The sequence below is a fragment of the Oryza brachyantha genome, chromosome 12, assembly GCF_000231095.2.
Source record: "Oryza brachyantha chromosome 12, ObraRS2, whole genome shotgun sequence".
Classification (NCBI taxonomy): domain Eukaryota; kingdom Viridiplantae; phylum Streptophyta; class Magnoliopsida; order Poales; family Poaceae; genus Oryza; species Oryza brachyantha.
The window spans coordinates 590,461-606,991 of NC_023174.2; the positions used below are offsets into that span (position 1 = coordinate 590,461).

General features: G+C 40.4%; 2 protein-coding genes and 1 long non-coding RNA gene across 3 annotated transcripts; 2 read left to right on the plus strand and 1 right to left on the minus strand.

The window, feature by feature from the left end:
• Positions 1-245: 245 nt before the first annotated feature.
• LOC102701594 (stress response protein nst1-like) lies at positions 246-6,106 on the plus strand. The gene is made up of 3 exons (XM_006663673.3): positions 246-2,040; positions 2,169-3,091; positions 5,687-6,106. The coding sequence occupies exons 1-3, from the start codon at positions 685-687 to the stop codon at positions 5,823-5,825; spliced, it is 2,418 nt and encodes an 805-aa protein (XP_006663736.1). The 5' UTR covers positions 246-684; the 3' UTR covers positions 5,826-6,106.
• A 4,173-nt stretch (positions 6,107-10,279) lies between these two features.
• On the plus strand, positions 10,280-12,240 carry LOC102701873. Its single transcript, XM_006663674.3, has 2 exons — positions 10,280-10,794; positions 11,878-12,240. The coding sequence occupies exons 1-2, from the start codon at positions 10,648-10,650 to the stop codon at positions 11,992-11,994; spliced, it is 264 nt and encodes an 87-aa protein (XP_006663737.1). The 5' UTR covers positions 10,280-10,647; the 3' UTR covers positions 11,995-12,240.
• Positions 12,241-12,471: 231 nt separating this feature from the next.
• On the minus strand, positions 12,472-13,919 carry LOC107305448. Its single transcript, XR_001551604.1, has 3 exons — positions 13,836-13,919; positions 13,384-13,462; positions 12,472-12,834 (listed from the first exon to the last, which is right to left on the minus strand). It is a non-coding gene; the product is annotated as an uncharacterized LOC107305448 (long non-coding RNA).
• Between the last annotated feature and the right edge of the window lie 2,612 nt (positions 13,920-16,531).

The following is a 16,531-nucleotide window of genomic DNA, read 5'->3' on the forward strand; positions in this document are numbered from 1 at the left end:
GTAAAAGTGTGCGTCATAATATATTTATTTTTCTAAGAATCTCATGCAAAATTCTGTATGTCATAAAAACTGTTATAATAGCGATAGCCCTTTTTCATTAGGCAGTAGAATCACTCTAATCTAGACGAAGTAAAACATAGGAGCAACCCAAAAATAACTACGGAAAAGATAGGAAAAATAAAGCAAAAAGGAAGAAAAAGAAAGAGAAAAACAAGCTCAAGTATCGTAGATTCATAGGATAGGAAGAAGGCAGGAGCTGCGTCTGGACGCTTTATCCTTTTGCCTCGCGAGAACAGAAAAAAAATTAAGGAAAATAGAAAGGGAAATTGAGACGGGAAGAAGAAGAAGAAGAGGAGGAGAAGGGCAATCCGACGAAAGTAAAGCTAGGGTTTTCGCCATGGCTACCACCTGACCAACCTCGAGCTCCCCTCCTTCTCCATTCCCATCCCACCCAATCTCTTGTAATCCCGGGCCGGAGGGCAGCATCTCGCATCCCTTTATTTGGGTTCCCCCCCTCTCCTTCCCCTCCATTTCAGGGTTTTCTTTCTTTCCGCCGCATCGCATCGCGGCAATCTTCCCCACCGGGCAAGCAAACTGCCTTTTTGGTCTCTCGCTTTTCTAGGGTTTGAGGGAGGAGACGCTGGCGATCGACCGGGCGATTGCGGAGGCGGAGGCCGGCGGATAATGTGTATACTGTGCGCCGTGCAACGGTGGTCGCGGCGCGTCGCCACCATGCTGCCGTGGCTCGTGCTCCCGCTCATCCTCCTCTGGGCGCTCTCGCAGCTCCTCCCCGCCGCCTACCGCTTCGAGGTCACCTCCCCGCGCCTCGCCTGCGTCTCCGTCCTCCTCCTCACCCTCTTCTGGTACGAGATCCTCCTCCCCCGCCTCTCCCTCTGGCGCGCCCGCCGCTCCGCCCGCCTCCGCGAGGAGCGCCGCGCCCACGCCCTCGAGCTCCAGAAGCTCCGCAAGACCGCCACTCGCCGTTGCCGTAACTGCAACAATCCCTACCGCGACCAGAACCCCGGCGGCGGAAAGTTCATGTGCTCCTACTGCGGCCATGTATCCAAAAGGCCCGTGCTTGACCTCGGCCCTGCCGGGAGGCTCCCCACGGGGTGGCCTTGCACCCAGGATTGGCCAAATGCTGCCGGTGACCCAGCATACTGGCTTGACTTGCGCTGCTCCTCCGATAACCTCTACTCGGGATTCTCATGGCGCTTGTTCTCTTCATTTTGCCTCAGCATGAGGTGGTTCTGGAGGAAAGTGCTCAGATTTGGCTCCTCGGGGGATGGCGAAGGCTTGGGCCGAGATGGTAAAAGATTAGCAAAAGAAGGGGACAATGGAATAAAGGCCGAGGAGAGCAGAGTGGAGAAGGCAAAAAGGAAGGCAGAGGAGAAAAGGTTGGCGAGGCTGGAGAAGGAAATGCTAGAGGAGGAGGAGCGCAAACAGCGGGAGGAGATGGCAAAGCTTGTGGAGGAACGGAGGAGGCTAAGGGATGAGAAAGCAGAAGCTGAAGAGCGATCCAAAGGCGCCACACCTGTTGGGGAGAAGGATCCTCGGAAGGAAGTGGAACGTAGGCGGCAGGAGAGGAAGAGGAAGGATGAGAAGGATAAGGGATCGAGCAAGAGCAATTCAGATTGCGAGGATATCGAGAGAAGAGTGGGCAGGGAAGGGGAGAGAAAGCGGGACTCTGATAGAAGAAACGAGCCAGAGAAGCGGGATGCAACAAGAGTTGGAGCTGAGGGTTATAAGCCCCATAATTTTGATGCTAACAACCAGGCTAGCAAGACAGTACAGAGCAAGGCAAAGTACTTTGGCCGTATGACAGGCGGTCTGTTATCTTCTTCAAGAGGTTTCAGTAGCGGTTCCTTTTTTGGCAGAAGTGTTCAGGCCTCTGTTCCTCAAGCTAACAAGGTGAATAAACCACTTGTTACTATAACTGACCAGAGTAATGTAGTCAAAAGAGATGCCCAGCCTCCTGCAACAGCCGTACCTGCTACTGCTGCAGGGACTACAAATTCTTGGACTAATGCTTATCGACCTGTGAGTAACAAGCTCATTAATGCTGCAGCAGTCTATTCCGTTATCATTAGAGCATATGTCATTAGTTGTTTTCACCCTGACTATCATCTTACAAATACCATTTGCATTTTTATTACGCTTTTATGCAGGTTAGTCCAAATGTGCAGTCACAGCCTACTGGCCTTAAAAAGTCATGGCACCAGCTGTTTAGTCGCTCAGCATCAGTGTCACCTTGTCCTGAAGTTCCTGCTTCAGCCCCTGAAAACAACGGGCAACCAGAACCACATGGAGCACAAATTAACAATGCTCAAATCTTCCTATCTCAGTATCCACCTCTGGACAGTAAGCCTAGTTCAAGCCGATCCATGCAATTTCCAGGTTTTCCACCAGTGAATGGAGCACCTGCCAACATGCCACTCTCTCATTTTCCAGCTGGACATATGCCCTTCTATAGCGAGGCAGAACCAACAGTGTTTGAAGAGTTAGAACAATTTGAGGACCCGTGCTATGATCCAGATGCAATCGCATTGCTTGGGCCAGTTTCAGAGTCCCTAGATAACTTTCCTTTAGACTTGGATAGCGGGTTTATCTCTAGTGACATCACCAAGGAAACACATGTGAAACCTTCACCAATTGAGTCTCCTCTCTCAAGATCACGTACAGTCGAGGAAAATCCTATTGGACACTCAACTGCAAAAGGGCCTAATGCTTCTATTTTGCCTGAGGCTAGCAATGAACAAGGCACATGGCAAATGTGGGGCACACCATTGGTTCAAGACAGTTTAGGCCTACGAGGTCCTCAGACTGAGTGGCTCCTACCAAACACAAATCAATTTAACCATGGCGTCAATCATTTGAATGGCAGAACAACAAACCCACTGGGTTCTGGTTTGGATGACAATGGTCCGTGGCTGCAGAAAACACCTTTTCAGCAATTGCCTCTTGATACAAGGAGTTTATTTCTTTCACATGATGTCCCAGAGAAGGCTATACACAATGATTTGGGTTTTGGATCGCCAAACAAATCAGCCCGTTTGCACCCGTTTGGTCCACCTGGTCACTCTTGGTCCAAGTAAGTGTGTTGTGACATTCTTCACCATTTTGAGTATTGTCTGCAGGAATGAAACATTTCCTTCCATCATAGCCAACTATTTGATAAGCTAGAAATATTGTCATAACTTACAACTTACAAGAGAATCACTATAGCTTACACTGAGCATAATTTTCATTTAGGCTGCGAAAGGTCACAACTGAGTGTAGCTTCATGTATTAATACACATACACACCAAAATGACAACAAATTCATATATAATCTTACGAGGAATAATCATGACATAGTGGTGATTAAATCTTTCAATCTTATCATATTGAATAGTAACAGTGATACCTGTTAAGACCAAGAAATACACTATGAGTCTCCAACTTAGAAGGAATAGAGGAAGCAAATACAAATTTTTTCCATAAATAAGTATCAATTAGGTTACATATCGATAGTAATTGTTTTCTTAAAGCTGGAGGTCGTGGCTTAGTTTGGCATGTCCAAAGTCTCATCTCTTGCAGTGGTTGCATCCTTATAAGAAAATGGTCCTTTTGGTTTTATGAGAAAAACGTTACATTTCATGCAGTTATGTGTTTCTGCATATATTGTATGAACTAATTGCTTGAATATTTCTTTTAAATAATGTATTATAGATTTCTATATTTAGTATGGATTCATGATGATTTGACACTAAAATAAGGTATGCTCTGCTAGTGGTTCTTGGTGATATTCCAGTGACATTCTGAAATATTAGCTACCAAGAGTGATATGACTATGCTTTAGAAATAAATGTATTGCCAATCAGGAATCCATCTCAACAGTCCTGATCTGGCTCTTTTTTTGGGGCCGCGGGAGTGGGGAATTGTATGTAAGTCGATGATTGAGACTGGAGTTCCATTAATTGTCTGTCAAAAACAAATGCTACCTCCGTCCAGAATTTAAGCAATGTGTCCAGATTAGTAGCCAAAATCCCTTATATTTTGGGATGGATGTAGTTGATAACCAATAAGCACCGTCTGAGTCCAATGTATAAAGGGAAAATTCTTTGTATGCCCTCCAAATATGGTTGGGTTAGCGAGGACTGGGAACTGCTGTTATTTATGTGAATTGTCAATTGGTTGTGTCTCCTTAGAGCAATCAATAGTCTGTTAGTATAATATCTTTTTACATTGTAGATGTCTGATGCCCTTTCTTTAGAAATCGTGTTCAACTGTTCATAATAGTGACCAGTCTGCTTACATCTCTTTTGACTTAGTTGTGAATGACACAATGATGCATGTGATGGCCTATTTTATTACTTTATTGGAGAGATTGTTTTATAGATCAAACAAAACGGGGTTGCATGTTTGAGGTATAAGACTTAGCAACTCCAAGATGATGAAAACTTATCAGGTTTCACGTTTATGATTGGACTGTTCATTTGTCAGGTAGGTATCTATCAGAGAGCTGCATACAGAACTTTTGCCATGTAAGAGTTTTGACACGTGATAGGCTGATGTAATGTTGGGGTCATGGCATGAAGCCATGAACAATCAGTTATGATTTTACTGTTCAGTATCTCTAGGCATTTGTAACTAATGTTTTGATGCTAGTGTTTATTTTGGGGGGTGGGTTAACAAGGCAAAACTTTGGAGCACTGTTTTTTTTGGAAGGTTTATTCTATGGCGAAACCAATTGTACTTACGATCGAAGATAAGGCAATTACTAGGTCAAGCGTGGGTCCTATGAAGCATGCACTGACCAGGTGGTATATGGGGGGTTTCAAATATGCTAACCTGGATTTCTGATTATTGTTGCTTTCACATGACACTGCTAATAAATTCACCATTCATTTTTTTTCCTTGCCCGTGTTGCTGTGGTGGGCTAAATAGCATATGCGATTAGGAGTGATTTCCCTCTCTGTAGATGGACATTCACCTTTGAATGTTTTATTGTAAGCACTGTGGGTAATTTTCTTCTATAGATAATATTCCTTTTGTAAGCACTAAGCACTGTGGGTCTGAAAATATTACTTGTTAGTCTTTGTGACAGATTACTGCCTTAGACCTTGTGTGAACTGTTAGTGCTTGCATGGTCTGAAATATAACGACATATATATTCTTGAATATTTGGGTTGCACAATCCTCTAACTTGGGACTAAATACAGGGCCCTGAGGAATTCATGATTGTATAGTCCTTGCTCTTTACCCCTTTTCCACCTTGGTTTGTGTCCTTTGGATTATATGGTTGGCTCTTGGCTATACTGCATTTTCAGAAGTTGCATGGTGAACTGGGTGCATCTAAGCAGTAAGCACCTGAGTTTTGCTGCTTTGTATATCATTCAAAATTTTGTTCTAGGCAACTAATAAGAAAACTTGACCAGCGAGTTAAGACGGCAATGAGCTCAATCTCGCATGGGGAGCATTTTTCCTTTTTGCGAAACCTGGGTTTGAGCCTGGGCTGGTCGCACCCAACTGTGGACTTTGGTGCTCGTTATAAGTGCATTGGCGTTGTAGGCAACTAATAATAACTTGTATGCTGTAACTGTTGGCTTAATTCAATTACATGTTGAATAATCATGCACTATTCAATACAGATATATTTATTTTCCTGGAACTAAAATAATTTGTTTGGTTATGATTTATGCAGGGAGGCACTGGTGCTGAATGGAACTCAGGAAGCTAGTAAGATCTGCTCACCAACTGCGGCACCTGTTGGAAGTGGCTTTTTTTCAACAAATCCTGATGTACAGTCAGTTTGGTCGTTCAATCAAAAAGAGACAACATAGAACATATAGAACACAATGTCGAGCCAAGGCTTCCTTGCCTCCTTTTGAGTTGAGGAAGTTGAGGTGATATGTTGGACTGTATTCCTTTGACGCGAATGATAGTCCCTTTTCATTTAGTATCACTTACCTGTTAACATGCGTTTGCATTAGGCCTCTTACCTGATGTTTTGGCGCATTTGACCTTTTTTTTTGGATTCAATGCAAAATGGGCTGGGAACTCATGGTGCACTATCACTTTGCTCTTATTACTGTGGTGACTAGTGAAATCATCGGTTCAGTCAGTTGGGCAGCTGTTGCTAATATTATCCTCAGCTCCTCACTGAGTGGATATGGAGTGTCTAGCTTTGCCCTGAGGTTGGGCTGGTGGTTCCACTTTCCAGTTTCCAGTGTGACCTTGTTGCTTTTAGTCTGCTTGAGAGGTGGGGTAGAAGAGAAGAGAAAGGTAATATGAAGGAATTGTTGTGGAGCAAATGCTGTTCCCATTAACTGCATTTTTGTGCTTGTTATCCAGCGCGCAATCCATTCATTTGGATAATAAGTTTTAAGTATTGATTCATTTTTTTTCAATCTGCATGCTTTATCTTTGGCATCAGTTAGTCCACAAAAGTGAAAGCAAAAATGCACTGCAAGTGGGTCACTAGCTAGCTGCCTGCCTAACTATTCTGTTCGTGGACATGATTGATTGGGGAGATGGTTGCGGCATGACGAAAGCTCACTCGGATCACTGCCTGTGCAGAAACATTCAGGGCATGTTTAGATGAGGATAAACTTTTTAGTCCTATGTCATATCGAATGTTTGGATACTAATTTGAAGTATTAAAGATAGACTAATAAAAATCATAAATAAGTGGTAATCCGTAAGACGAATTTTTTAAGCCTAATTAATTCATAACTAGAGCATGTTTACTGTAGTATCACATATGCTAATTATAAATTAATTAGGCTTAATAGATTTGTCTCGCGAATTAGTCCAAGATTATGGATGAGTTTTATTAATAATTTACGTTTACTATTTATAATAAACGTTTAAACATTCGATGGTATAAGGGACTACAAATAAGTTTTTTTTGTCCCAAACACCACCTCAGAGTTGTTGGATGTATACCAGTCAAAAGAAAAGGAATTACAGAGATGAGATTAGGATATCCTCTAGTGTAAAACAAGCATTGCCATACCACAGAAAATGAGCAGATGGTATATCCGGGTGTATAGCCACCGGATTTACCTGCACTGCATGCATCTGCAAGTGGCCTGCTGTCTCTCGTCTGTGAGCCACAAGCAATTGAAGGACTGCTCGTGGAAATATATAGAAACTTGATTGCTTCAATACCATTTGAGAACAGAGAGCAGATCGATCGAGCAAGAAAAGTCTTCAGTAGAAACAAATGCTTGGAAGAAAGAAACCAAGCAAGCCTACAAACTTGATGTGATCGATATAGCATGCATACAAGCTAGACTCATGATGCATATATCCTTGATGCCGACTGATCGATGCCTTTTTTTTCTTTCTTTCTTCCAAACAACGATACTTGCTCGATACTAGTAGTACCGTTGGATGCTTATCTCAACCGAAAAAAGAAAATATATGTCATCGTGGGATCGAAAGCAGCTCACGTACTCTGTTCAGGTTATTATATGTATAGTTCGGGCATTCTGGCTTAGCACATGCCTTACACCGACTCATCCCAAGCACCCTGCTTCTACATCATGCATCACCCTAGCCTTTTCTACATCTGCCTCTTCTTTGCCACAAAGCTGAACTTTTTTTAACCCTTTTTTAAATCTTATTTTACAGATAGAAACCTACGACATTCATTACAGAAAATTAATAGACCCGAAACTAAACACCATATTCTTTGGCGTTGAGGTTAAATGTCTCAAGACAATGATCTTGGTGTCAAGATCATGCCATCTCACACGACATGTTATCTATTGTGGAGTCGGCATCAGTTTGTTTGGTGTTAAGCACCCACACCTATATTATTACTGCTGAACTTCTACCCGCTCAATCTTTCTATTAAGTCTCGTCCTAAAAATATATAAAAAGGGAAAATGAAACAAATTGTCTTGCTTTTTCATATTTTTTGCATGAATTCCAATTAAAATCAGTATGATTTATAGGGAAGAGGGATGAGGATGGAGGGGGCCATACCCTTATACAAATATCATAGATATTCCTTCCTAAAATAAAAAAATAAATTAGAGAGAACAAATCAAGATGCATTGCTTTGTCAATTTTTCCATGAAATTTGAGGCAAAACCAATACAATTCAAAGAGATGGGTGGAGACGATGAAAGGGAAGTGCATTACTCAAAGAGACTAGTGTCAATCTCTAGCACAATCTCATTATCCCAGGTCCTGGGTTTCGGCTCTAGTTTTTTTTGGACCAATCCATTGAACTTTAGCACGTATGGATATGGCTGCGTTTGGCGTGGCTAGGTTAGTTAACTTATGTCCTGACACAAAAAAACATAGTAATAGATTAGTACATAATTAATTAATTATTAATTATTAAAAAATATAAAATAGACTAATATGATTTTTTAAAACAACTTTCCTATAGAAATTTTTTTTTAAAAAAATACATCGTTTAACAGTTCGGGAAGCGTGTGCGTGGAAGACGAGGGAGGCATGCCAATGGACGAACGGGGTCTATATATTTTTAATAAGTTCTATACAGTATATTTGCAAAATAAAGTTATAGAAAACTCAATTAGATAATAAAATAGGCCACAAAGAATATATATGCTTGGCAGTATCCCGGCCTGCCTTGAGGAATTAGAGCAGGTATAATAGCAAATTATAAGCCAACTATAAATATATTTCTTATATAAAAAAAACAAAAACAATGAGCTACAAATTTATAGTTAGCTGTAGCACGAACTCTATGATACAGTGTGTGTATGACATGTAAGATATGATAGTATATATTTTGTATATAGCTATTGTATAAATTAGCTATTAGGTTGACTCTAAATAAATTAGAGCTAGTGATTGGCTATATTATTATACTATTGAACTTGCTCTTAACAGCAGCTATAGCTAGCTGGCTAATGATGTGCTCGATCTCCATTATCGTGCAAACGAATTCAGACATACTTCTTTCTAGATCAAGTTTAAGAATAGTTGGTAACCACTAATCCAGTGCACATGTTGACTTTCCAAACCAAACAATAGGATATAATATGCACCTGTAGAAAAGTAATAGTGAATTATGAAATGAATAATCAAATTTTTTGTGGTCTATCTTCTAGAAGGCCATATTGCTTCGAAAGGGCTCGTTTGTAGTAACGTACTACCTGCCATGGAAGAAAACGTGGAGACTGTGGCGCATATACTGATTTCTTTTTAGAATACTTAAGGACAATACTGATATGACTAATTAAAGGGATGTAACTTATATACTACTCTTTCTTTCTTCCATTTAACACCATTGACTTTTATATATATGTTTAACCACTTGTTTTTTAAATTATTTTATGAAAATATATAAAATTATAAGTAATTCTTGAAGTTACTTTAGTAATAAAATAAATCATAATAACATGATTAATAATTATATAATTTTTTTAAATAAGACGAATGATAAAACATAGATACCAAAGTGAAAGACATCAAATTTTAAAAAAGAGAGTACTATCTTTGCTCCAAAGTATAAACATTTCTAAATTATTTAGCATGAACTAAAGTGTGATCAAAAGATTAAATTTTAATCATATCGGTGGTTAAACTTTAAATTTTGAATTGATTAGGTTTTGCTTTAGAATCATTGTAATGTTTGGAATCATGAGAATTAATGTAAAAATGCTCACATTATGTTACAAAATTAAATTTTAAAAATATTTATATTTTGAAAGAGAAGACGTGGATTAGTAGGAAAGATAAAGGATGTCATCTCTTTGCAGTTTGAAGGATAAAGCTAAATGTCATATTTGTAAATGGAAAATAATGTGTGAATGAAACATAGGGATCTGAAAATAATGTGTGAATGAAACATAGGGATCTAAAAGATAAGTTATAAAAATAAACTACAATAAAAAAAAACCTCAAAATCAATTCCAAATTTATGGTTAAAATTTTAAAATTTGGTTTATAAATATAAATAAAAGCCAATAGACAGAGTTGAAAGTTGAGTACACTTTCTCGACACTGATACATGAGCACTATCTGCTACCGGTAACTTTTTAGTTACAACCAATGAAGTGTGGTTGAGATATTTATTACCAACTGGTGCATAGCTTAATAAAAACATGTAATCTGAGTTTTATGTTAAAAAAAATGTCATATTAAGTCATAGCAACGTGCTGTGCATAATGCGTCAAAGAAACAGAAGAGTTCAACCCAGAGGGGATGGAAGGGGAAGAGCCCGGTCATACTGTAATAGGATGACAGACAATGACATGCGGGCCCAGAGTGGGAGAGCGCGTTTGGACATAGTTCGCACAGACAGATAAATTCATCTCCTTTTCGCCAATTCCATTTCCATCTCAATTTTCCTCCTCCTCCTCCTCCTGGCGATCTGAATTCATCGTCTCGTTCCTCCTCCTCTCGATCTGATAATTGCTGCAGCCTGCAGGTGCAGGGCACAGTTCTTGTTCTCACCTCCCCTTTGATTTCCTTGTTAGTTTAATATTCCCAAGAGGAGGGGGCAGGGCAAGAAAGAGAGAAAGCTGGTGGCGTTAGGTGGGGGGCCGTGGCCGGCAGCTGGTCAAGGAGAAGGGGAACTGCTCCTCCCTCCCCCAATCCTCCCCTCGTCCTCCTTCCTTTGTGATTCATTCATTCATTCGAGGAGCAGATTGGGGCAATTCTACACAAGGAATAATGTGCCCGCTCAGGGTCATCCTCATCTTCCTCTCCGCCACCATCGCCGGATTCTTCCTCATCCGGGGCCTCAACGCTGAGCCTGACCTCCAGGACGACGCCGACGGCTCCGACTCCCCAAGGGCTCCCGTGCCTCTCCATTCCAAGGTAAAAAGTCCAATCTTTCTTGGCGCCACATTGCTTACTCCACCCTATTCTTACCTTAGGTTACCATACTCACACGTTTCATCCGCACAAACTCTTTAATCTTACTGCTGCAACGCAAATCTTGTCTTTGGGGTTAGCTTGCTGTTGCTGGATATAAAAGTCAGCAATTATAGGAGCTTTTTTTTTTCCTGTTACTGCTGGAAAAAAAAATGAAATCTTTTGGCTAATTTGCCTGCGCAGAGTAGAAAAATAAGTAAAATGCTGCAGCAATGACCAATTTTCAGATAAACCAGAAGCATGTTTGTCTTGTCTTTGGTGTCTAGTTTGCTGTTGCTTGATATAAAAGTTCTGCGATTATAGGAAGTTTTTTTTGTTACTGTTGGAAAATATTGAAATCTTTTGGTTAATTTCCTGGCAAAAGTGGAAAAATAAAGTGAAATGCCGAGCAAACCAATGCCTAATTTACAAAAAAATAAAGTTTGCTGATAGTGCACAAAAACACGCACATTCGCCAAAAAGATAGAAAGAAACAAATAATATCGATATGCTAATTTGTAGGTACACACCTTCATTTTTGTCAGGCTTATATTATTCAGAGTGGATGCTTCAGTACGGTTTTATTGACTCCACCTGATTGACTAGAGCTTGGAGGTTGCAAAGGAACCAACTTAGATCATTCCACAATCTATTCATACATGCTTTTGATCTACCTGTGCAAACTTATCTACTAAAACTATTGTTTTAAATACAATAGACAAAGCTTCTGCCTGTTCTTCAAAAAATTAAAATTAAATCACGAGACTTATTAAGAATCATGCTGGACTTGAAGTGTTTCTACAGTTGCAGTATGCTTGATAAGAATTGTTACTTAAACAGCTACATGGAACTAACTCCTAAAACCTATAACTCCAGTCTGTGTTCCAGTGTGCAACTTTTGTTGTATGTTTTTAAAAAGGGTGTTTGCGCCACATTTTCATGTTTTCTAAGTGAGTTTGACTATATTTCCTAACCAGGCCACAGCATAGTCATGGGCTTCATCTGTTTGTTTTTTACACTAAAGTATAACTTTGCATGAAAATGTAGGTTGGGTCGGCCTTGAAAACAGGATTCTGGACAATGGTGGACATGGCAAGCGGGAAGTACCTTTGGCGCACTCTTGTTTCACCACCGACAAAATGTGAATCTGAGAAGGCCCAGTGATGGAGTTGTGATATTGATATCATACTTGGTTGATTTGGGAACAGATGTAACCACTATTGTGGTTAGATTTTGTTGTTGAAGTGTAATAGGATGGCAACTGTAACATGAGGACTATATCTTGAAGTGAATATACAAAACAGTTCACGTTTGAGCCTTGTCGTGTAACTTAAACAATGTGTGGAGAATTTGGGGCAATGCTGAGAATGACAGATTAATACATGAGATTCGGACTGAAGTTTCTGAATACAACAGTTGGACTGTAAATTATTTTTGTCGCAAGGATACCTGGACAGTATTTTTTGCTTTGTTGAAACGGTACTTCAATATAGTTTTCTTTTTTTCCATGTACAGTATTGTTTGAAGTGTCTGGTCCGGAACCGTGTTTCTGAATTGTTCTGGTGGGTACCTGGTGTATGTGATGCCACTTGTAAAGGAAGGGGCAACAATTTCATGACTGGTCTCATCTTGTGGTAAGTTCTTTAGGTAATGTGTGCCAAAAGAGGTTGGTTGAAGGCACAGTTCTACTCTTTTAATTATAGTCCACTAGAAATTAAAAAGTGATACTTCCAGAAAACCCATTGGATGCTATAGTAGCCAAATGAGTAGAGCTATAGACTTTTGCTTCCCCATCCATGACACCCCTTCCCCTTGATCATTATCTTTACCAAAGCCACGGGATGCACCATTTGCAGGCCAGTGAAGATAGCAAAATCCTTCTCTTGGAGAGGAGAGCCCACAGCCAGCTAGGCCTTGTTGCACTGCACCCTTGGTATGTGAAAGACACAACGAGCTGATAGCCAGCAAGAATGATACGCCAGGTCGCTAGCTGAATAACACTGCCTGGTATTTTCATACAGTTAGGAAGGTAGAATATTACATATGTACCATGCACTAATTTACAGTTTTCCAATCCTACTCAGTAGTCTCTTGCAGTCCACTGGAAATGTGGATGATAAAAGTGCATATCAGATGAAGCATATTGCTTCATATCAAAATCAAACTAGTTCGGTGAACCCATTCTGCTACATATATAACAAAATGATACTAGTTTCAGAACCCATTCAATGTTAGAATGGACTACATATATATCAGGTGCTAATTTAGAAATATTACTCAAACATCACTAATTTAGAAATCCAATCCTACTAATTATTTCAGTAGTCTATTACAGTCCACTTGCTAGCTAGCTAGAAACATGGACGATGTAATGCATATCGGATTAAAAGCGAGCATTGCTTCGAATATCAAAAATGAAATTGGGGCACATATGCTAGCTGCTTCACAGCAAAATACATGAAATCCTCAGTTTCAGATCTATGACACACGGATTCCACAAAATGATCGAGACTCGAGAGAGAAGAAGAGCAATTGAAACAGAAAAGCTCATACCTGCAGCAGCACAAGGGTTTCACATCCTTGGAATCTAGGTCAATTGGGATGCAGATTATAGGCGTGCCGTCGAGAGAGGCTGATCGAAAATGACATACAGGATATTTTCATCTCAATAGTCTAGATATCGTGTTTTTTTTTTCACGAACATGCAAAATAATTGCACATCAATATATAAAGAAGAAAGTAAGTTTGATACACAACGCAAATTGGCCAGACATGCCTATGCGAGGGGTAGAAAAAAACAAATACAAAACCCGAAGCCCACAAAAAGGGAAGAGAAAAATGCTAGGCGGGGAAAAACAACTCCAAATAGCGGAAGTGGGGCATAAACATGGCGCCAAAATGCATATCAGATGAGATAAAGAAAGCATTTGTTTGTTTCATATATAATATTTGATGCTTCGTAGGAAAATATAAATGCTGAATGATATTGGTTTCAGAGAACCCACTCAATGTTGTAGGCACCGAAGCGCGCAGTAGCATATGGGCTTGAGCTTCATCATCTGGACCTCCCGTGGTCATGTGCGGCGGGGAACCATCTGCATGCCAGTCAAGACAGCAAAAGACATTGGGTAATTGTCAAATGTGTCGTGGCCATTTTCATCATCAAGGGAACCAAACGAGCGGTCACCAGTAAAAGAACGGAATATCTTGACGGCACAAAATTTGGAGGTTGATGCATGCATGAATCTGAGATAGAGATCAACCGGAGGTCTATACAAGTGTGCTTGCCTTGCAATTTATGGAGTGTAGGAGGAAATGCTAGCGGCATGCGTGCACTTGGCGAAGGCGAATGGCGGCGGTGGTAGACAAGACCAATTGGGGGTCCCCAGAAACCCCTGATCTGTATCTTTCTCTTTGTTACTCCTATGTGGCTTCATAGTTTGTCTTGATCTTTCTTTTCAAGAAGACAAAGAGAAGGAAAGACAAAGAACAAAATTCGTACCAGGAGGAGGGCTAGAGCAGGCAAGGTAGGAACAATGGCGATAGCGGCCAAGGCACGATGTTAAACAGAATGAGATTATCTGACTTTACTTCCCCCTTGACATAGAGACTGATATGTGGGCTCCACAACCATCGGGCCCACATGACAGCCACTAAGTTAGGGGAAAGTTAAAGTCAGAGCAATTTCGTCCATGTCAAAAAAGGCCTCTTGGTTGTGGGACGCAGTTTCTCAAGTCATGATAACTTTTATTTATAGGTTATACTACAGCAGATTTTGGGCCATATGGGCCGACAACCTTTCTAGGTGGTCTATTTCCATTCTATGAGCTGCCAATTTGCCAACGGGCTATCATTATATACATCCATCCCTTCACAAATTCTTTTCCTACTTTTCAAATCATATTGATTTTGGATGGCCAATAATATTTGGGGTGGATGTTTGGTTCTTTCGGTTTGCTCGGTTCAATTCCTTCGCTTTAAGTTAAGTTTGGTTTGTGTAAAATAGAAACCGGATTAGCTAAAAAAAACAAAACCAAAATAAAATTTTTTGAAGAAAATCGGTTCAGTTTCCTCGGTTTCTGTTTAAACTGAATAGGAGTAACCTCATACATGCATGGCGTAAAGAGCAAAACATTCATAGGCCCCACACCTACTAATCATGTCACACATGTATGACACACAACCCACAATGGTTAATGGGCCCCGCATCTACTTGAGAAAAGAAAATTCTACACATGCATACGCTAATTGCTCGGGATGAGGCGGCTAACCAAGTCCTATGTGAGGACTTCGATTTCTTTGGTGTCTTTGGTTTGCAGCAAATATAAACCGATCTCTAAGCCGAAAACCAATCCAGATCAAAACAAAAACCAAACATCCAACCGATAACTGAAAAATCCACTACTTCGGTTTGGTTCGGTGGCCAATTTATGTTTGCCAACCCCTAAATACCGATTTGATTCGTGCAGTAATACACCTTTACCTTAGCCCTAACTGTTAATATATTTCCATAAATTGATTTTGTTGGAGAATATATTTCTAGTAAATTCATTATTATACATGCAGGGACACATCATTTTGGGAGCTGCCAGAATTTGTAAAATTTAGCAACACACATGTAGCTTACAAACAGGAGTTGGAAACGGATGGACGAACGCCCACAGAGGCGACCAACGCCGGATGTAGCTTCTCTTTTATGGCCGTCTGTTCCAGCTGCACCTGTCTTTGGGCATGGTCCCATCGACAATATTTTCCTCTCCTCAGTAAAAACCCGGACTTTACTCTTTACCAAACCCACATCATAGATAAATTCTTCTCCTTAATTTGTAAAGGCTTCTACAACTATAAGATGGTCCAGATGGAATCACAGTTGCAATACACACCATAAAAGAAAATATGTTGTTAGCCTTTGTATTGTGCATTAGAACACACCAACGATATTGTCTATGTACGAAGCTTAACCTACAAGTTTAGAATTTGAGATGGGTGCTGTAACTATACAGTTCCCTACCCAAGATAAGTGTATTTACCATGCATGGTTACCATTAGTATTAAAACCTTGATTAAAGTACCTCTACATTATCCTCTTCTCTCCCTCTTTCTCTCTTCCTTGCTTAGACTTGTGCAAATTCCTCCTATTCCCCTTGCACCAATATCATATTCGCCAGTGAGGCATGCCTAATTGCATCCCTCCCCACCCTACCCTCTCTGGTCCTAAGATATGTGGCGGTGATGTATCACGTTATATTGCCAAAGATACCTCTATCTCCTAACCCTATGGCCTCCATCAACCCCATACTTCACGATAGACCGCTGATAGTCCGACCACCATCCATGGCTATCCCTCTAAGTCTAGGAAAAACATCCATCTTTATTCTTTTCTAGCCCCCTTACAGCTGAACCCTAACTAGTTAGGGCCATCATTGCTTGTCAGGGCAAAAATCGTCTTGCTGGAGCCAAGTGGAGAGATGCCAACACAAATTTAACATGTAAAGTAAAACTCGATTGAAATCTCCCTAAATTTCTTTCGTAGCAATTTTATGTTATAGACCAATTCCACATAGTTTTTTTTTACTTTACTGATCAAAGGTTTACTCAATAACACATTGTCGGCCAACCTTTTATTCTCTTAACATGCCTTATGAAGATAAAATTACCTTATATAAATTAGCACGCTGTGATAGCAATGTACTCCATAACA

What these genes read in the sequence shown, in the direction of transcription:
- LOC102701594 (XM_006663673.3), top strand. Translation starts at nt 685, where the DNA reads ATGTGTATACTGTGCGCCGTGCAACGGTGGTCGCGGCGCGTCGCCACC. An exon ending in GGACTAATGCTTATCGACCT is followed by an intron (nt 2,041 to 2,168) that starts GTGAGTAACAAG and finishes GCTTTTATGCAG; the next exon opens with GTTAGTCCAAATGTGCAGTC. An exon ending in CCTGGTCACTCTTGGTCCAA is followed by an intron (nt 3,092 to 5,686) that starts GTAAGTGTGTTG and finishes TGATTTATGCAG; the next exon opens with GGAGGCACTGGTGCTGAATG.
- LOC102701873 (XM_006663674.3), top strand. Translation starts at nt 10,648, where the DNA reads ATGTGCCCGCTCAGGGTCATCCTCATCTTCCTCTCCGCCACCATCGCC. An exon ending in CCGTGCCTCTCCATTCCAAG is followed by an intron (nt 10,795 to 11,877) that starts GTAAAAAGTCCA and finishes ATGAAAATGTAG; the next exon opens with GTTGGGTCGGCCTTGAAAAC.